Source organism: Echinops telfairi, unplaced genomic scaffold, assembly GCF_000313985.2.
Source record: "Echinops telfairi isolate 266 unplaced genomic scaffold, ASM31398v2 ScPeMD7_29;HRSCAF=101, whole genome shotgun sequence".
NCBI classification, from domain to species: Eukaryota; Metazoa; Chordata; class Mammalia; order Afrosoricida; family Tenrecidae; genus Echinops; species Echinops telfairi.
Window position 1 is genome coordinate 6918273 of NW_022103926.1, and position 21687 is coordinate 6939959.

The window sequence follows — 21687 nt, forward strand, 5'->3', positions numbered from 1 at the left end:
TGACACAGGTGTAGCCTAAGGAGCTATTGACTTCATACAGGTGTAGGTAGAGGTGTGAGACCATTTCAACCCACTTTATCTCTTAGCTTAGTTCTCATCCTTTTAAAAGTATAAGTCTTTTTAATTCGAGCTTTCTCTTTTTATATCCAGGGTAAGTGACTAGATCCTACTCTTTTTTTTTTTTTAATTCGGTAAACCAGAGCTTAAATCCACTAGTTTATAATGACGAATGCAACTCTCATAGGATTCATGTGTTCCTTTCCTGCATTCAGATTGTCTTGAGTAATTAAATATTACTCTGTACCAGGTTATAGTGTAGGCACAGGGAAAATAATGGTGGACAAGGCAGGTAACTGATGCTAAGGAATTTCTGCCCTTTGGATCCATTCTTTAGTTTCGGTGATTGCTTAGTAAATACGGGATGCATACGAGGGGCGTTGGCTGTGGGGTTCAGCTCTTTGTTTCAATCATGTGATGGAGCCTACTTTCTTCCATTTCTGTAGTAGGGCCCTATCTGCAATCAAACAAGACAAGAGTACATGCATCTTTTTTCTCCCCAAGGATTTTCAGTGTAACATTTTATATCTTACTCATGCCCGTTGAATCAGTGGGATGGGGACCCTGAGCTCTACCTGCTCATTTTGGGCTGCCGCCTCCTTCCACCCTAGGTCACCAAGCCTGGTCTCCAAGGCCACCACAGAAGGGGAAGAGAGATGGAGCACTTGCCTGGATTTGTGGATTTGAACCTGGTCACTTGCACTCATGTTCTGTTGACCTTACCTCAGTCACATGGCACCATACAAAGAAGTTAGGAACTGTAGTCCCATATGTCCACGAGGAAAAGCACATCGGTTTTATGAGCATCTAGAATTTTCTCTCTCTGAGTCTGCTCTTCTGGGGACCAAATAGCCATGTTTCACTGTTCATCTCAGACAGAGAAGGGAAAGAGTTCATGCCTCATCCTTCAGTCATTGCATCTGAAGTCCGGGATCTCCATGCCATGTGGGGTCCTCCTCAGTAGGTCTGCGTGTATCTTCATCAGGCTGGTGACTTAGGAGTCACCACTCCTTCTCCCCAGCGAAGTGTTGGATTGAGTTTGGCGATTTTACTCATTTCTCTCATTCCTGAGCACTTGTGATGGCCAACAACCTTGTCCGTCTTGACCGCACTCTCCCCAGCTGGTTTCATTGTGGCTTGTGCTTCTCTCTATGCGTCAACGTCACCCCGGACAGATGTCCTGGAGAACCTGATGGAGGCCTCGCAGCGAGATTCCAGTGCTCCGGGCCGGTTCCATGTAGGTAGTGCGGAGTCCATGCTGCACGTCCGGCCTGGTGGATACACACCCCAGCGGGCGCTGATTAACCCCTTCGCCCCCTCGAGAATGCCGATGAAACTGACTTCCAACAGAAGGCGCTGGATGCACACCTTCCCTGTGGGTAAGTTGGCGGCTAAGAAAAAAGCCTAGACCAGGAGCATCGAAGCCTGGTTCTCAGCACCAATGAGCCACAGATTCGTGGTGAAGTATTTCAGCTTCTCGGAGCCTCTGTTGCCCCAACCGTTTTGCCTGTCCCAGGGGCGTTAGGAGAATCTGTGAAGACATACGGCAATTAGGAATAGCTTTGTAACCATAATTAGCCGTGTGAACCCAATGACTGTTTCTTTATTTGCTGCCTACGTAGTTACTTAGTTTCCTCATCCTTGTTTGTTCCTTCCTTTCTGAGCTGTCTTTAGATATTGATAATTGTTGTCTTGGTTACACAAAATTTAAAAAAAAATTCTCTTTCAGGTGTCTCTGACAACTGAAATAACATCCCCCAAATTACCCCCAAATGTACTCTTCTTCCTGGTTCATCTTTAAAAAATATATATGTATATATATGCCCTAAACGAGATGGCATCGAGGTTTTATAAAGCTGTGGCTAAAATTAAACTTCAGCTTAAAAGACTGGTGCTGGACTGGGAAAGAGCAGATGCATTAAACACTGACGTTTCGTGAGTGGGAACGTCCTGCTGGCTGCCTGGAAATCTCCAGTGGTTTTCCTCTGAACATGCTGTCAGGGTTTCAAGGTTAAGTACTTGAGAAATGAACCTGGTTCAGTTGGTTATAGGTAAGGATTATTCCTAAACTCCCTTTCTCTGCCATCACCACTACATGTTTAGTACAGTCCTGTACTAAAAGGCTGCCCCTTCACCTTCTGCGCTTCCACTGTGCCTCTGCTCATCTTCGCGCCCATCTCCCCACAGTGACAAAAACGGTATTCTCCTGAATTCTGCTGTCTTGGGTCTACACTCCTACTTATCTGGCCTTCGAAGCACGAAGGCCCTCCTGTGCGAGCCTCCCCAACTTTCTGTGCTCTTGTTCTTTTCCTCAGAGGCCTTTCTCTTGCCCAAGCTAATCTTGTGGTCTCCCGCCCACGTTTTGCCTTTCCTATGCGTGAAATTTTATTTCTTCTACCTCGACTGCCCTCTGCTTAAATGACTGCTACCTGCGTTCAGCAATCAGCTTGAAGCATTCTCTTTTGCTTGGAAGCCTTTTTCATTCGATTGACTAATTCTGGTTTAGCTTCAGCTTTTGCAAACCTGCTGCTTCAGAGGGTCGTGGTCGTTACTGTCCGGGAGGTGTTTTCTTCGTGTTTCCTTTCTCGGTTAGTTGGTGTTCACCCTCCTGGGAAAGGCCCCGCTTCCCCTTCTGCTCTCTCCATGACGCTTCAGCTCTTACATTGAAGAAGATGACAGATCATCCGGATGATTCCCTTTGGCAGGAGAGGTGTCCTCTGATCCTGCGTAACGTGTTCCTCCGGGCTGTGCTCATCTCTTAATCTCTTACATACCTATGCCACAGAAGCGTTAGAAAAAGGAAGATTGGAATTAAGTGTACAACATTAGCTGTTGGATGGGAATGATGCTCAGCGGATCTTTGTCTGGATAGGACCCTCCGGAGAGGCCATCCAGATCCATCACCAGACCCGGCAGAACATGGTGGAGCTGCAGGGCAGCGGGCAGAGAGACCCAATCCACTCCTCTGCAGAGCTGCTGGAGCTAGCATATCACGAAGCTGCCGGAAGGTGAGGCTGTGCACAGGGCTCCAGGAGGTACCTTGAGAACACTTTCTGGCACCCAAGACAGTATACAGCACTGCTGCCAAAATGTCCTGCTGATAAAGACTTGACAGTATGAGATCAGGCCTTCCCTTTGTTAGTTAGCTTCTTTTCCTTCATTGGCAAAGTATACAGCGAACTGCTTGGCATTATTGTTTGAGCTGTTACCTAGGCCCTGGTTCAGGTTTAATTTGAATCCAGTGCCCACTTTGTAAACCTCAAGCATAGGTTTCTTTAAAACTCCATTCAGTGGTGACCATGAGGAAATATTTTGGCCATGGCACCTGAGACAGGTGCTGACAAGTGCTGTTTGTTTCAGGCAGCCTCTCTTTCATTGGTCACTGAGAAATTCTACTGTTGAGTTTAGAAGACGTTAATATTAACAGCAATGTGGAAATCAAGACTTGCGCTTCCAGAGACAACTCTTTCATGACACCAGAGCTCTGGAAGTATTAGAGGCACCCAAAGAGAGTCATATAGGGAAAGAGTCATCTCTGCTCTGACAAGCCTGGGCTCACTGTTCCTGTGGCTCTTTGCAAGGAGCTATCTCTGAGCCCTTTTTAAATCGCCTTGACATCATGAGAGATGTGTGAGGGGTTGGGGGGCAGGACCAGCCCTCTCTACCTCTGTTGAATCACCTGACATCTTCCTCCTCTGAGTTTGCGTAAGGCAGAGATGTAGGACAGGAAGACCAGGGGTCTACCAAGGCAATGGGAAAGCAGGGGGAGTCCTGCAACCTGCTGACCTTTGACATGGATCCCAGTGGCCAAAGAAACCAAATCTTGATGTCCGTGCTTGGTGTCCAGGGGGAGCAGGATGAAAAAGGTGATGCTCGTCATTAAGCCAGGTGGCTGGGCTCTGTTCTTTGCAGGCACAGCACTTCCCGCCAGTCTGGTGACAACATGTCCTTCTTGAACTTCAGTGGAACAGAAGCGCTCTCTGTCAGCCTGCTTAGCAACAGCTGTGCAGGTAACCAACTTGAGAGGTAATAGAGTTGGGGTGCTCCAAGCAGGCTTACATCTAGGAACCACATGAGAGCCAGAAAGCACAGGACCATGCTGTATTTGGGGATTGTTTCTATACTAATTTTGGGTGGCCCATTTTAGAAGCGGTGCTGTATAATGCATGGGATTATAAATGGGCTGTCCAGTACATTTTTAGCCTAGAACGTGTTGGTCAGGCCACATTTGTCATTGACTTGTCAGCGACTCCAGATGAAGCGATGACCCTGGGGTGGGACAGGAGTAATCTCTAACTTTAGAGGAACTGACACTGGCAGCAGAGGCAACACAGCCCCATAGAGACAGGAGACACCTTTGGGGAATTGTGTGGTTCTGGCTATGAGATCATAAACAAGAAGAGGGTTGGGTGAGAGTGGCAGAGCAGCTTTGAGAAGTGGGCATACATCTCAGCCTTTCAGAGGTATGATTTGGTTAGGTAGAGAGAGGGTCAGGGGAACGTCTGGAAGCATTTTTTAGTTTTTATCCTATTGTTCTTTTTACATATTTATATCATAAAGTATTATAGCATATTTTGTATCATGTTTTACATGGGGTGACTTCACACCCACAGTTGTAGACATAGGAAACTAATTTCTCAAGCCAGCTGTCAGGTAACCTGACTCAGACAATAAGAGTAATGTATTGATTTTTAAATGTAAAGCCAGTAAAATTCACTCTCTTTGGTTCCTCGTCTGATGGCACTTTTCAGGGTACAGCGAAACATTTAGTGTGGATGGGTGGAGGTAGATTTTTGGAGCATTTTCAAGGGTAGGCATTCTACCAGTAAGTGTGGAAATCATTAAAACTGGGCCTATTACTTTCTGCTTTAGTGTTCTTATTCTTTCTTTCCTAGTGATTCATAAGCTGACTTGGGTTTCCAAACCTTCAGAAGGGTGGGATGAAAGGGACGTTGTGGAGGATTAGTTAATCAAGTTCCCTTCAGCCATGGATAGATCCATTTGATAATTTTCCTGGAGCCCTTTGGTTAAGGCTTGGCAAGTAGGTTGGCAGTAGAAGATTCCCTACAGAATTATTCATTCTCAATACAGAAAAATTGAATACAAATAGAGAGTGTGTAAGACGCTTTGTACCTTCTCTCAAAGAATGTGAAAATATTGCCTGGTCTTAGGACTCTTTTAAAGTGCCTCTAGAATATTATAAAAACAACATTTTTATTGTTTTCCTAAGCCAGGGAGCTATTTTTAAAATTTGTTTTTTAGAAACCCCTAGTTGGAGGCTCCCAGGTGTTGAGGGTAGAGTCGCACCAAAGAGGGTGATACTGGGGATTGCTTGAATAAGTGAGCTAGGTTCACTGTTGGCTGTAACAAGAACAATGCTTGCAGTGCTGGGAATGCCCCAGAGTGGTTCTTGGCCTTGGGTTGCTTAGGCAGCCTAGATGATTACCCATAAGGTGATTTTTTTCCCTTTCAATTTTAAAATCTCTTCTGGGGAAAGAGGGAGGTTTCCAAGAATTCTCATTTAAGGATATCTGCAAGATCATCAAATGACACTAGTCCTTTGAGCTAACACCCCCTCCATCCTACCCCACCCCACCCAGCAAACCCCAGCCTGGATATCTGGAGATCTCGCTTAGCCTTTCTCTCTGTTAAGCTCCTGAGCTCTAGATACATTTAGCTGATGGAACACTTCATTTGCAAGACCCCAGGTACCATTTTCTCATTGACAGCACAAGTACCTTATCCTTACTGGCATTGCAACTTGTCTCCCTGTTTCCCAACCCCCACCCTGCCTCTTCTTTTCTTTATTCATTGACAGCTCATTCCCATTCTCCTGCCATTGCCTTTGTTTATACCCCTGTGTTTCCTGGCCGGCACCGTTATAGTAAGTAGCCTTAAAAGTGATCTTCCCATCGTTTTGTCCTCTCCGAGTCATGCTCCACACTGCCGTAGTTGAGATATTTCCAAATCAAGTCTGATCAGCCAATCCGTTCCACATGTAAAATCGTCAGTGTTTTACACTGATTATAATGCTGCATGTCATCTGGCTCCTGCTTGCATCTCTGGCTTCATCTGCCTCCACTTTACTGCCCGTGGAAAGAGAGCAGGCTGGACAATCTTAGGAGGTGAGTCCTAGTGCCACTTCTACCATCTGTAAAGCCTTTGGGCCAGTTACCTAACATCTGTGTAGCTCAGTTTCTGCATCTGGGAGGAGAATTGTTGTGTTAAATGTGATGATCCCTGTACAGTACTTAGAACGGCCCGCCACCTGGGGTGCGTGCTCTACAAATGTGAACTTTCTAGGTCTTTGTGATTCGAACGGAATGTGACTGCTGCTTTAGTGGTTCATGTCTCTTCCGCACACGCTCCCGGGAGCTGTTTCTATGAACCTCTTTGTGCAACTTGGCACACTGTGAGCTCATTGTTTCAATCTCTGTCCTCCCGCTAGACCAGTGTTTCCCAAAGTGGGCACTGAATGATCCAGTGCAGGGGCTGCAAAACCAGATCCAAGACAACCGAATTCACTGCCAGCGAGTTCATGTCAACTCATAGTGAAATGAACCCTATAGAACAGGGTAGGAGTGCCCCTGTGGGTTTCCAAGACTAGCTCTTTACTGTAGTAGAAAGCCCCGGCTGGTACTTTCAAACTGCTGACTTTGCAATTAGCAGCCCAAAGCACAACCCGCTCCCCACCAGGCCTTCCGAAGCAAAAAAGCAGATGCCTACACTTTATCCTGGATTATAGGTGTATAGAAAATTTTCATTGGTAGGGGATCTTAAGTGGTTTTTGTTGTTGTTGTTACTGAAAAAGGTGTGGTGGGCCAAATAAGTTTTGGAACCTATGCTGTAGACCAGGGGTCGGCAAACTGCAGCTCAAGAGCCCTATGTGGCTCTTTCCAGAATGTACATGTGGCTCTGAAGTAAAATTGAAAATGGACATAAAACTATCATAATTTCATTTTCAGATAATGATTATTTCATTTGTTTGTGAATATATATTGATGGCTCTCAAATAATTTTTAAATTGTTGTGAGGGACAGGATTGGCACTTCTTTCCCAAAAGTTAGTTTGCTGATCTCTGCTCTAGACTGAAGGAGATTATCTTTAGTTTATGGCTAAAGTGCTTTTTACTTTTATTGACAAATGTATTTTATACTTCCAGAACTAAGCTGCTACATGCAAAAAAGGATTCAGTTAACCCACAAAATATCATGTTTGATTGGTATGCAAATGTCCAGTTACATAAATATATCAGAATAAGTAGCTTCTTGAGGTGTGGGCTGCTTGAGCTGTCTTTCTAGTTATAATTAAGCGGCATCATTCTGACCCTTGGCCAGTGCCCTTATGACCAGTAGCATATGTTTTCATGGGGTGAACAGGCTATAGTCTGTAGTAATTCTCATGTGGGGATCAAATTTCCAGTATCCTACCGGCTCTAATAGGGCTACCTGATCACTGTTAACCAGCCACAGAAGAAAGTAGACCAAAAAATTATTCTAATTTCATTACTACCTGGCAATATCCAGTGAATGAGCGCAATGTGTCAGATCTGTCTTGCAGATATCGCCAGAATCTGGTCATATCTCATCACCTCTACTAGTCCTACCTAGTCCAGAGCACTCATCTTTTGCTTCTCTTGTTATAGTGCCTGTTAACGTGTCTCTAGATTTCCCCTTGCCTTTTCACGTGGTTTATTCTCAACATAGCAATTCAGAGTATTCCTCAGGTCATATAAGTTCTCCGTGCTAAACTATCCAAGGGCTTTATAGTCACTCTTTTTTAAAAAAGAGCACATTTACTAGTCTTAAATGGGACAAGTATAAGACAAAGACATATTATCCCGGTGAGGGCGATCATTAGCACGAGATCGTAATGGTGTCTAAGGGTTTGCTGATATACAGAGATTTAAAAGGGGTAGTGGGAAGAGATCAAGGAAAATGATCACAAATGCATGGTTGGTGGCAGATCAATACATCGAAGTTACAGGTAGGTTTACTGGAGTGAAAATGAGGCCATAATTGGAACACGTACATGGAGGAGCTTACAAGACTGGTCCAGGGGGCCTTCCCAAGGCAGTCAGGGCATGACTCTTGACTATGCAACCCCTCCTGTGTTAATTTCTATCAAGGACACACCCAGGTAAGCCCCCAAGGGAGACTGTGCCTCTTCCAGGGCTGGTCAGGAGGGTGGAAATAACCCATTTTACAATGCAGTCTTTCTGGTGGCAAGATTATTCACATCCCTAGGTGATAACCAGAGGGAATTCGATGGAGTTTTAATCTACCTGGGGATTTTGTAAATGGATTTTGACCTTCCACTGTCGTCCATAGCCTTCTGCAAACTGGGTACCGTAGTCAGAATTTAAACTATAATACAATTCCCTACCCCTGATTATGGGTTTTATTTACAATCCTTGGATCACACAGATGGGTTTGCTTCTCCAGTGTGGACCTAGTTGACACCTCACTTAGATGACACTTGCTTCTAATTTACTGTTAGAAGCCAAAGACATTACCACAGCCAACAGAACCCCCTTTTTCATGTGGCCCCTTATTAGCTTCCAAACCTTATCTCTTCTTCCCTCTAATTTCACTCTAACAATTCCCCAGACTTATAAAACATCACCTGAATCTCAGTCTTTCTCTATCACCTCTGCAATATTGCTTTTACCCTAGAGAGTTTTATAGCTAAAGTATCCATATATCTGGGTTTCCCCAAGAGAGCCTTGGCTTGAGTTTATTGTTCTGTAAAATTATTAATAATGTCACCTTTCACTTCCAAAGCGAATGCAAAGCCCTGAACTGAATAGTAAATACATGACATTGGCTCCCTGTTCACAGCTTGCTTTTCACTTCCTTCAGTTCATACCTAAATTCTAATGCCCTGTTCTGGTGCTCCCACCATCTTTCTTGCCTAATAGTTTTCATAGCACATATCTCCATCAGACATAGTAGATTTTAAAATTTTATTGCAAGCTCCAGGAGGGCAAGGACTTTGGCTTTGTTATAGATGTATCTTTATTTCTTTAAGTTACTCCTGACACATACTTGGCAGTTGAATGAACATTAGAAGCCTTCTGAGCTTAACATCTCACTCTACTAAAGAGTGAGTTTTCTCCCCATTGCTTTTTTCTTGAATAATTAGCTCAAGTTTTTAAACTAGTTTTATTGGCATATAATTTACATATCATATAATTCAGTAGTTCAGTTATATTAAAAAGAATTGTGATGTCATCACCACAATGCATTTAGAACATTTTCTTCTCGTAGTCATTGTTGTTAGTTCTTCATTTTTCCCCAACCACCCCTGCCATGCCTCTAGGTAACTATTAATCATTACTGTCTCTATGGAATTAACCTATCACAAATGTCACATACAGAAAAACATAAAAAAACAAGAGCAAAAGACAAACCTCAACCAGAATGACAAACTAAAACAGAGAAAAGTATCAGTTAAAAAGAAAGCAGATGCTATATATTTTTGAGTTTATGATCAGTTTTGAAGCTAATCATTTTTTTTTTTTTTTAGTAAAAGATCATTTTATTGGGGACTCTTACAACTTTTGTCACAATCCCTACATCGCTTCCATCAGGCGAATTTGTGCATATGTTGTCTTCATTCTTTTCTAGACATTTACTTTCTATTGAGCCCTTGGTATTAGCTCCTTTACCCCGCCCCCCCCTTAACCCCTTGATAGATTGTACATTGTTATTGTTTCTCACAACGAGACCACTGTCTCCCTTCCCCCATGTGTCCTGTTGTTCTGACCCCTGGAGAAGGGTGTGCTCAGTCATTGCGATCGGTTCTGCCTTTTTCTCTTCCTTTCCCCTCCTCCCGCTATCCTCCTGGTGCCACTGTTCCCACTCCTGTTGCTGGATTCTGTGTGTTGTGAGCGCCCACCCCTTCCTATACCTGTGTACATGCTCCGGTCTAGTCTGAATTGAGTAGCAGCACTGGGGTCATGGAAGTAGGGGGTGAGGAAGCCTTGAGGAACCAGAGCAATAGCGTGTGTTTCATTGATGCTTTACTGCACCCTGGTGACTCATCCCTTCCCTGTGGCCCCTCTGTGGGGGGATTGTTCCACTGTCTATAGATGGACTTTTTGCATCTCTGCTCCAACTCCCCTCGTTCGCAACAATATGTTTTGTTCATTTGTTTGTTATGTGTCTGTTGATGCTTATTACCCAGTCCCTGTGACTCCTCATGATCACACCGATGGTGTGTTTCTTCCATGTGGACTTGTTGCTTCTCTGCCAGACGCTGTATCTTTTAATAGCCGGGCACCATTCGCCTTCTTCACCACATTTGCATATGCACCTGTTTTGTCTTCGGCGATTGTGTCGGAAAGGTGAACATCGCAGACTGCCGATTTGTTAAAACAAAGTGTTCTTGTATGAGGGAGGGTATGAACAGAGACCCAAAGTCCATCCCCTACCTCAGTGTATTGCCGCATAAATATATGTACATAGGCCAATACCTCTATTTTTGCGGATTAATGTATTTACATATGTACACTGCTATGTTTATACCTCTGTCCATTGCTTTGTTTCATATGCCCTTCCTCTGTTTCCTTTTACCTTCTTCCTGCCCCACCGTCACTTTCCCCTTATTTCTGCCTCTTGGTACCTCCTCTTAGCTAGTTTGCTGTTGCTCCGACACCCCACCCCCCTGATCCCTATCTCCTCCTTGTTACTGACTCTAATGCCTTCGTTGTTCCCCTGTCCATGGCACTGTGTGCTCACCTCCTCCTTCCCCCACCACCCTCACCCTCCAGGTCTCCCCAGGACTGTTGGTCCCACTGCTCTCTCGGGCATGCTTCCATGCATATCTTATATAGGTACGCACACCGACTATGACATATCCCAAACTGATTTTAAAACAACAAAGGATTGAAAAGAGAAAAGGAGAAGAAACAAGAAGAAAAAGAAAAGGGAGGGGGGAAAAGATAAGAAATATACAAAAATCCCGGGTCTGTTTGCTGCCCTTCATGACTGCCCAGGAGCTGCCCTTCCCGGCCTGGAGTCCCTTTTTGAGGACTCCTCAGGGGCTTCGTAGCTTTGCTCCATCTGCTGGTCTGGTATGTTCCCTTCTTGGTTCTCCCGCTGTGGGTGGTTCCTAACTCACTTCCTTCCCACCATGTGTCCCCAGAAATGACCTCTGTCGCAGTCTGCTCCAGTAAGGGGACAACATGACAAGAGCTGTTGTGGGCAGCCCAGTCCCCTCTGTCTCATTAGCTCCCCGCAGGGACGTCATCCTCCGGGCCTGGTGTGCCAGCATAGGGTCGAGTCTGGCTTGCTCTGTCTTCTTCCTTCCCAGTCTGCCTCCCTGTGGGTGTGGCAGGCTGGCCCCTCTCCCCAACCTGTAGGTTTGTTGTTGTTCTCTGTCACACCTATTTCTAGGGAGGGGGCCAGTTTGTCTGTGGTTGGGGCCAGCCCTGTAGCTCTCTCTTTTTTGCATCCTTCCACATGGCCACGTTATACTCGTGGTTTGGTGCACCGTGTTAGGGTCTGCATGCCCACTCCCAATTCTCTGTAGACAAGACCAGTACTCTCCCCCTGGGTGGGTTAGTGCCCTGCTCCCTCTTGTGCCCCTCTTTTCTCCTTCCCCCCTCCCTCCTTTCCCAATTTTTGTGTTGGACCAGCATGTACCTCCTTGGGTTTGGTCCAACCTCCTCCCGACTCCCTGCATTTCAACCCAAATGTTGTGATGTAGGTGGAAAGCGGATACTATTAAAAATTAGAACAAATTTAAAATAGGTCAATAGGGAGATTAAATGAAAAGGTGTTACATTTTAACCTAACTCCATGTGCCGTAATCACCTTTACAATGGTCTCCGTGTGGCAGCAAGGCTATTGAAATCCCTAGACTGTGGTCAGAGGAGATTCATTGGAGGTTTAATCCACATGGGGATCCTGCGAATGGATTTGGGGCTTCTATTATCCATAGCCTTCTGTCAACCCAGTGTTCATAATTTAAGCTCTGATACCATTCCCTCTCCCAGATTTGGATTTTATTATTTACAGTCCTTGGCTGGTGTGCTTTTCCATGAGAACTTTGTTGATGCCTCACTTAGATGGCTGGTTGATTTCAGATAAACCTTTAAGACTCCAGGCACCATTCTTCCTGATATCTGGGCACCATGTGATTTCTTCATTACACTTTGCAAGAGCACCCATATCGTCAGTGATCTTTTCATGAGCATGGAGTACAGCCATGTCATAAAAACGAATTGTTCTTAAATTATGGCTACAGTTCATATTGCATTTATTTGCTTTTTGTTCGCTTTAGAGACATCGTTATTATTTTATTGGAGCACATTATAAATCATCCCCATGGGGCATAAGAGAATTCTATTGATAGTGTGATTAGTTGAGCCAAAAGAATAGAATTTAAAACATTGTTGAGAAAAGGAAACTATGAATGTATAGGCCTGCTTTTTAGGCCATAATATATGAATTATTGACTTGTACAGATTAAAAGCTTAAGTTACTGGACATTACACAAACAATGAGGATTGGAGAGAGGGCAAAACTTTCGGTAACATTCATTCAAAAAGGCAGAGCCATACTTTCTGCACCATCACGTGTCATTAAAAGACAAAGTCGATTCTTTTTCTCATCCACTTGGACAATTTTTTTCCTACCTGGATGTGAAGTAACTTTTCTTTCAATTCATCTGGATGGAACGTGGTTTGCTTTCCGTAAAATCTCTAAACTTACTCATTCTGCAAATGTTTATTGAACTCTAGGACATAGATCTAAGGGCCAAGATAAACAAAAATAATTAAGAAATCAACTCTTCAGGCCTCAAGGATCTTTGGCTCATGAATCACTTGGGATTCTATTTGGAGCCGTTCCATGTGGGGTAAGTGGGTATGTTAGTCTGGGTACTTTAGAGAAACAAAGCCACAGAAACTCATACATAAGAGAGTTTTCTATAAAGGGTGAGTGCACATCAAGAAAACACCCCAACCCAGTGCTGCCCAAGCCCACAAGTCCAACATTAACCCATATGCCCATATGTCCGACACCAATCCACAAAGTCCTCCTCCATCTCACAAAAGACATGCATTGATGCCGACTGCAGGAGGAAAGCCGAGTCAGTGAATGTGTAAGCATCTCAGCGCTGGCAGGGGTCTCCACATGGCTGCTCCAGCACCCAGGGCTGCATCAGGGTAGGTCCATGTGGCTTTGCTTCAGGGATGTCTCACAGGAAGTGAGCCTTGCCAGCTGAAGCAGGGAACTGGCTAAGGCAGCTGCACCCTGGTCTCACCATCAGAAAGCAAGAGACCTGAGAACCAGAAAGGCAAGGCTCACTGAGCCATTTATCCCTCCACCCTTCAATTAATCCCACATGTGTTTATCAGCCAGGTTTTCACAATAAACTTTACCTATCTCAGTGGGTGAAAGGATAGCCTTTTCATGGCATATCAGACTGAGTGGGGCTAGTGGTGTACCGACTTGGAACATGTGATTTCGGCTACATTCTGCTGTGCAAGAATAGTGAATGTGGATGGTGGTCAAGTCCTGCAGTGCAGCCTTAGTCTGAGAGGCATTCCTAGGCAGACAGGTTCCCCAGACTGTCTACACAAAGTCACAAGAAATCCAATGATGTATACAGGAGTATGCAAGTGATAATTTTGGAACCCTGAGCTTCAAAGGGAAGGATGAAAAAAAGCCAACTGGGAGAGGAAACGGAATGAAAACAATGAATAGAGAGACAAATGGGAGTAGTGAATTATCAACTGATTGGGCACAGTGTTGTCATTTTGAATTTTTACAAGCAGAGTTCCAAGTGGGGGCAGCAATCTGATAATCTGCCCAGCACTATACCAGGGTTCACATTAGTAGGAGACCACCAGAAAGGTGCAGCCTCCCTTACTCCCCACCCCCTCCCAGTGAATGGAAATGTGGCTGGTGGCAACACCCCCTCTGCGGCCTTCCATTCACAGTTTCTACATACTGTGTTACTAGCTGCAGTTTCCTCGACCTAACCGCTCTCTCCCCAGTTCCCTGCCTGCGTCTCCCATGTCTCTCCATCTTATTTCTTGCTCCTTCCTGCCTTCTGGGCTTTGTTTCGGGGCCATTATTGCCGTGAAACTTTGTTGAACCTCAAGTTCTTCATCTGCATCATGGACCTTACACACTTGCTGGCTCGCTCCACAGACTTGGTAGCTTGTATCAAAAGTAAAGTGCGTTTTTAAAGGATAAGCTGACTATTTCAAGCCCTTATTTTGGGCTAGGTGGGGCATAAAAAAATACTAGTTAACATTTCATTCATTAAAATGGGCGTGGGTGGGTGGTGGAACAAGAGGGAAACTGTGACCCCACCTTCACTTCCTCTTGGTGGACACTGTGCACCATCTGTAGACACCCAGTTGTGATTCAGAGTCACGGGGAGTGGAGGCTCGGGGTTTCTCTCTTGGCCCTGTGGAATTTTATTTTTAAGCTATTGTCGGCCTCAGCACTGTACTGTTCCATATTTTTTTATCATGATTCCCAGCAGGAACCAGGTAATTGGTTGGATTTGATAGGTAATTTTTATCCCTGTTTCTTTAACTGAACATTATCTGCATGGGACATAGTCTAATTTTTAAAAGACAAGAAATAAATGTCATGTTTTATTCCTCACTGTTGGGACTCAATAGCTACAGTTTATGTTAAGTAGGTGAGTGTGGCAGATTTAGCCTGAGAGCTGAGGGAGCAAGGAAATCATAGCACACCAGCTAGAACAAAGGGTTTTCCGAGGTACTCATCCAGGTCAGGCTGGGCAGTTCCTGGGTAAATACCGTCTTCGTAACCCAGAGGGAGAAGCAACCAGTCCCCGGGCTCTACATCTAGATGTGGGCCCGACAGCTTCCCAGAGACTCTAGATGGATTGCTCTTTTTGGCCTTGAGGTAAGCAATTAGAGAATACAATTAGATTTTTGACTTCTGGTCAAAAGAGACAGAGCTTTGATTCTTCTGCTCTGTATTAGCTCTCCCAGTTATGTCTCTGGCCTTGAACTTTGAGAGTGAAATTTCCTTTCCAAAGTTGGAGCACAGCTGACTGGCTATGAGGTCCCACCTTTGTCATGCTAGGTTTCCGAGGGCATTCATAGTGAGTGAGTTTACGGTCTGAAAATAAAGCCAGAACCTTTGGAGAGCCCACTGTGTGGTAGCCATTGCCTGCAGGGGATTATGCAAGTAGTTTACTGGAAGTCCTTAAAAGGTTATTTATATATTTCTTTAAAACATAGAGTTTTCTGAAAATTATTGTGGTGGTGGTGATACAAAAGGCTGGTGGGCTTGGATGGGAAAGGACTTTTTGACCGATGAATCCTTTCATTGGTTGCCTCTATGAACTTGAACCATTGCTCATGGGATTTGAACTTGGACTGATTTTCTTAGTGTAAAAATTACAGTTGTTCCATAGACCAAGTCTAGATTGGTTTTTCTGTGGGATTTTTCCCCCTTCAAAATGCTAAAATATAAATATAAGATAATAGAGCTAACTTTACAAGAAGGTATTCTGATGCACAAACTGAACATCCACATGAGCATTGTCCCCTTGATAATAGTAATTCTCTTGCTCAGAGTATTTCAGGAATGCCAGTTTGGTAATTGCCTTACCAGTTCTCAGGCCGCTCAAGGAAACTCAGCGCATTGCAACTTTATGATCATGCTTTAAGCCAGTGGTTCTCAAGCTTCCTAATGCCGCGGCCCTTTCATATAGTTTCTCATGTTGTGGTGACCTCTCCAACCATAAGATTATTTTTGCTGCTACTTCATAACTTTAACTTTGCTACTGATATGAATCGGGTGACCCCTGTGAAAGGGTCATTCGACCCCCCAAAGGGGTCGCGACCCACAGGCTGAGAACCACTGCTTTAAGCTTTTGTGAAAATGGATATTGATCGCCTTTTTGGAAAAGTAAGTTCCAAATGGCTTTGATATTTAACCAAGAAGAATTGTTTTCCAGCTGCTGAAAATTGGTGCCCCAGATGGACAGCTGGGCAGTAGAGCGAGTAGCCATAGAGTTGAGCAGTGAAATGACAGCCTTGAGCCTTACTGGAGCCTCCGTGTGGGTTCACCCTTGTCAGTGAGTTACTTAACTTCTCTGAGCTGAGAGTTCTTTATAGAGGAAAAATGGCTAAAGCTTACCTCGTGGTGTGGGTCTGAATGAAATAGAATAATCTATCAGTCTGACTGATATCTTCTATTATGGTGACTAATCGTTTTTAAAAGTCTACAGAAGACAATTCCAAAGAAAGAAGTTGTAAAATTGCTTTCACCAAGAGACATCATTTTTTGGTATTTAAAATACTACTTAAAAATGATATATATTTAAAATTTCAGCAGTAAAATGTATGTTTCAGTATACAATTCATGGGTGTGACAAATACATAGATTTTTACAGACTGGCCTGGTGGCACAGTGGTTATCCGTTGGGCTGCTAACCATAAGGCCAACCGTTCAAACCCTCCAACCACTCACTCCATGAGAGAAAAATGAGGCTTTCTCTTCCTGTAAAGAGTTACAACTGTAGGAAACCCACAGGGTCAGTTCTACTCTGCCCTAATAGGATCTCTATGTTTCAGAGTCATGTACATGGAATCATACAATTTGTAACCTTTGAATCTGGCTTCTTTCATTCACCATAATGCTTCTGAGGGAGATGAATATAGGCTATTGAATCCATAGTTCACCTTTTCTGTTACTGAGTAGCATGCAATGATATGTAGGCCAGCAAACAGCATGATGATAGAGAACAATTGAAGTTGTCAAGGATTTCCATGTTACTTAGATCCATCAGCAATGCCCATGCAAGCAGCAGTCAATACATCAAAGGGTTTATTGCACTAGCCAAATAACGTGGCACTAAAGATCCCTTTAAAGTGTTAAAATGCAGAAATGTCTTGTTGAAGGCTAAGGCGCACCTGCCTCAAACCCTGGTCTTTTCAAGCGCCTCGTGCATGCAAACACTGAGCAACGCAGAAGAGTGACCTCAGGAGAGTGATGCATTGGGATTGTCCTGTTGACTGCGAATGCTGCAGCATCTACTGTGGACTGCTAGACGAACACCAAGCCTGTCTTGCAAAGAGGAGAGCCAGAATGCCCTGACATTGGAGGATGTGTCATTTGGCGAAGTGTCTGTGCAAATCTTTCGCCCATTTTTCTTTGTGTGTGTTCTTTTTATTCTTGAGTTCTGTGACTTCTTGATACACTCTGGATAGTTGTCAAAATGTGATTGGCCACTGTTTTCACCCAGGCTGTAGCTTATCTTTCATTCTTTCATCAGTACTTTTCACAAAGCAAACGGTTTTCATTTTGATGACATCTAGTATCTCCATGATTTCTTTTATGGATCATGCTTTTGTTGTCCTATCAACAACTCTTTGCCTAAGACATCATCTTATAAAGATTTCAGTAGGAATTTGCCTATAAAAGATTGTTCTAGAAGATTCAAATGATCCCAAAGTTCTCGTTTACCTCTATTTCCTCCTCCAACTTTCTTTTCAGAGGTTTCTACCATCAGTGTTTGGTAAGAATCCTTCCCATCTTCTCTCTAGTAAATATGCATGTTTTGAAAGGGGTGTTTTAAAATTAATTCTATTACTTTAGTCAATACATTGCACACCAAAAACTGTTTTTCCTTTTACCCTAATTATAGGCCAAATCATTGTTTTATTGTTAAAGACGTGAATTCTGTTTCATGTTCCATAAAGTCATGACTCGAGGAAGAACATTCCAGAGGACAACTGAGGGAACTAAACTTAAATAGGTCATTTCATATTTGTTAAAAATTGCTCTAATTAATTGAAGTGACTTTGAAATATATGTTTTCTTAAAATAAATGATGAATTGCTTGCGTGTGTGTATGCATGCTTGGACTAAAGGTCTCTTTGAGCAAAGAATACTGAAATACTCAAAGAGTATTAGCTGATGCATTCCCAAATTATGGTTTGCTCATTTTTCCTGCTGATTCTTTGCGCTGTTTGAATTACTCAGCACAGGATTTTCAGGTGGTTCCCATTTTATTTTTAATCACAGTTTTAGGGTTTTTCAACTGTAGTTACTCAGAACTTTTTTTTCCACAAAGTGACCCTTATTAATATAAGCTATTGTATCTTTCTATAGGTATGAATCCTAGGACCCAGAATAAAGCTTCTTTAGAGGACAGTGTCTCTACTGATCCAGACCCAAGTAAGAGGGGGCGGCTGACTGAAGAGGTGGGGAGGTGCGTGATCCGAGCATGTGGAAGCAATACAGCCCTGTGGGAAGAGGAGAGACTGAAAGTCCCTGGCTCTCTGAGCAAAGTGCCAAGGGAAGACAGATCCTTCAGTTCTCTGATAGAAAGTGAGAGTGGAGTGACCTAATACTTCTGATTCAGGGGGAGAGGGGAGTGTAATGGGAGCCCCAGAGGCTCTTTAAGGCAGTGTAGAGCCAATTCTAAGTCCTTAAATGCCTAATGGTAGCTCTGGGAAAATGTCAGCGGGAGGTGATAGGAAGAATCGGAGCTGCCTACTTAGTTGAAGCTGAAAATATTTGGTTGTGAGTCATTTGTTTTGATCATCTTGTCTATTGAAATAGCTGTGTAACAAAAGAACAGGTAAATACCCACACTAACACAATAGGAGGAAGAAAACCCATTGCCTGATGCACGTCCTTCCCTGTGACCACTGTATATACATCACCAAGTCTCTTTTGTCCCCATGTGTGGTTACTTCATAACCCATCCACTGTTTCTTTAGGTCCTTCCTATCAGTCATTTTCAATGGCAATTTTATCACAGTACTGTGCCCGAGTTTGAATAATCATTCTTCTACTAGTAACCATGTGGGTGATTTCCAGTTTTTCAACAATAGCAAATAATGCAGGCTTAATGCATGTTCCGGTAGATGGTTATTTTTCTTGTGGTCCATGTCCTTGGGGAGGTCTGTTTCCTGGCGTATGATTGTCAGATTGATTGTTTTCCATACTGGCAGCATGAGTAGACGAGCCTGTTTCTCTGCCAAGAGCCCTGGGGGCACAAAGGAGCCCCGGTTGCATGGGGTTAAATACTGGGCTGCTACCTTCAAAGTCAACAGTTCAAACACACCAGTCGCTCCACAGGAGAAGGATGAGGGCAACTGCTCCTGGAAATATCTAGTCTTGGAAATCCTCCGGGGCAGTTCTGCTCTGTCCCCACAAGGTTCCTAGGCGTTGAAATGGATTGACAGCAGTGGGTTTGAGTTTTCTATTTCTGCAACCACAGCCACTGTGTTTATTTTCGCCTGTTTAGTGGTTCTGAGGTGGGGTACCCTCAGAGACCTTGTTCGTGGGGCCAGCCAAAATGGGGCCTGTTTTCCGGAAGCTGTGCTCTGGAGGTCACTAAACTAGGATTTGAGACACATTCTCACCAGTGGAGCTTGGACTCAGCATTTGAATTCTCCGCATTTTGGTGTGTACCCTGTGGAATCCATTTTTAATATTTTCTTGTAAATCACGTAAGCTGATCAGGGCCAGATGAGGTTATAGCTGTCTGCTGTTGGTGACGTCTCCATTGTGACTTTGATCAAGTCTCTCTTTTCTGCTCCTGGTTTTGACCAGGAAGTAGGAGCAAGTCCACCTTCTCACCTGCCATCTAGAGAAATTGGAGTGGCTAATTAGGTGATTCTGGGCTATGTTTTGCACTCCTCCAAGCGTTAATTGACTGCAGCAATGGGCACGAGAATAGAAATAATTGTGAGGATGGCACAGGACTGGGCAGTGTTTTGTTCTGTTGTGCATAGGGTCACTATGCGTTGGAACTGACTCCATAGCACCCAACAACAACAAGTATTAATAAGTTGGCAAGACCAGTCTAGAGACTCTGGTGCTGCATAGAGCATGTTCCGTGGTGACCCGATTCTCCTCTGGTTCTATGACTCTTGGTTCAGTAGGACTCTGTTGTACTGAATAGTGTGCTATATAGTGGAAAGACCCCTGAATAGATAGGGACCATCTAATCCTGACTCTGCTATCATGTGTAACCTCTTCGAGGTTCAACTTGGCCATGCATATGAAAAGATTGATGGTGCCACCAGCCCTGCCTTGTGGAGGCGGTGTGAGGGTTAATGCCACAGCAGGTACAATACCACCATGTATAAAATGAGCCTCCTGCTAAGTCAGAGGTAAAGCACAGAGTATTTCTGCTTCATTGAACTTCCTTTTAACAGAGATTGAAGAACTAATCTTTACTTAAATTACTGCAAGAACGGGGCCCTTGTTCCTTGAATTCAGTGGTTTTGCATCAGGTGGGCTTTGCCCTTCTAGCGGTCATTTGGTAATGTATGGAGACATCGTCTGTAGTCACAAGTTGGGGCTGCTACTGGTATGTAGTGTGTAGAGGCCAGTGATGCTGCTTAACATCCTGTAAAGTCCAAGATGTCCCATAAGCCTCCCCCACAAGGATTTGTCCAGTTCAGAATGTCATGTCAGTAGTGCTGATGTTGGCAAGCCCTGCTGTACCTCAACAGTAGGAATTTCTGGACAGAATCATATGACCAGGCTTATGATGCTGACCGAAGCTGTCCTTCCTTGATTGTTAACTCTGAGTCTTAAAGTTCTGGCTTCATAACTTCCCCCAAATCTTTCCTTGATTTCTCCTCCCACCCTTTTAGATTGATTCCTCAATTTTACAATTCTGAAAAGATTCCACATTTTGCTGCTGTATGCTGTTAATTCAGACATCATACTGAATTCTCCTCCTTTCTTCACTCCACCCCCTCTGCAGTCCTGGGACGAGGCTGTGGCTTGAGCCCCTCACCTGCTCTTGGAATATCGATTTGCTTTATGCATACCTCTGCCTGCGCTGCAGTAACCTCACTGGCATTGTGGCTGTAGCTTAAAATCAGAACATTACAACGAAACATATCAGCTGGGAATCCATTTGCATGATGGGATTGGATAAGCATGTGCACTGCATTGTCTAACAAACGCTCTTTCTCTTTCTCTTCTTTCCTCCCCCACCCTCTGCCCTCCCTCCTCCTGGCAATTTTATCACCTCTCACCATCCTCTCCATTTCCACTTCTCCCTTGGCCCTACCCCTGCTGTGTTGACCACACGTGCTTCTTCCCGTGACACGAGGCAGTTCTGACACTGTCTGCCCCCCCTGTAGTACCAGGCTTCTGTTGCACGGTTGGAGTGGATTGGAAGTCCCTCACGACTCCAGCCTGCCTCCCGCTCACCACCGACTACTTCCCAGATCGCCAGGCACTGCAGAATGACTACACTGAGGGCTGCTATGATCTCCTCCCAGAAACAGACATCGACAGGTGCGTGTCAAAGGAGAGGTGCACCCTGCCTTTGTTTGGATGAGTTCCAGACGTGTCCCAGTAATTGTCATGTTTTCAAATCGGTCTCCTTCTCCCTGGATTTCAGAGACTGCATAGTGTAAGAACTTCAACCTTGTATTTAGTTGTATTGAGAAGCCTCCTTAACAATTGCTCTTCGTCGATGATTTTTCATGTGCTAATATACTTATTTTGAGTGCATTAAATCTGGTTTTCTTTCCTTTGATGATTCTGTTGGGCATTGAATTACCTGCTCTTTTTATGCTGCTGTTGTGTTGATGGAAATTTTGTTCTTTGAGTTGCTCATTCCTTTCAAGGATGGTTCCAAATCGGT

The 21687-nt window shown here is 44.2% G+C and overlaps 1 protein-coding gene across 1 annotated transcript in view; it reads left to right on the plus strand.

Annotated features, from left to right (window-relative positions):
* DEPDC5 (DEP domain containing 5, GATOR1 subcomplex subunit) overlaps nt 1-21687 on the plus strand; it is a 148722-nt gene that overhangs the window by 61365 nt on the left and 65670 nt on the right. The window contains exons 22-26 of the mRNA XM_004716736.4: nt 1233-1436; nt 2930-3065; nt 3970-4067; nt 18177-18242; nt 21179-21335. Coding sequence (XP_004716793.1) covers nt 1233-1436; nt 2930-3065; nt 3970-4067; nt 18177-18242; nt 21179-21335 — 661 coding nt within the window. The remainder of the gene's footprint in view (nt 1-1232; nt 1437-2929; nt 3066-3969; nt 4068-18176; nt 18243-21178; nt 21336-21687) is intronic.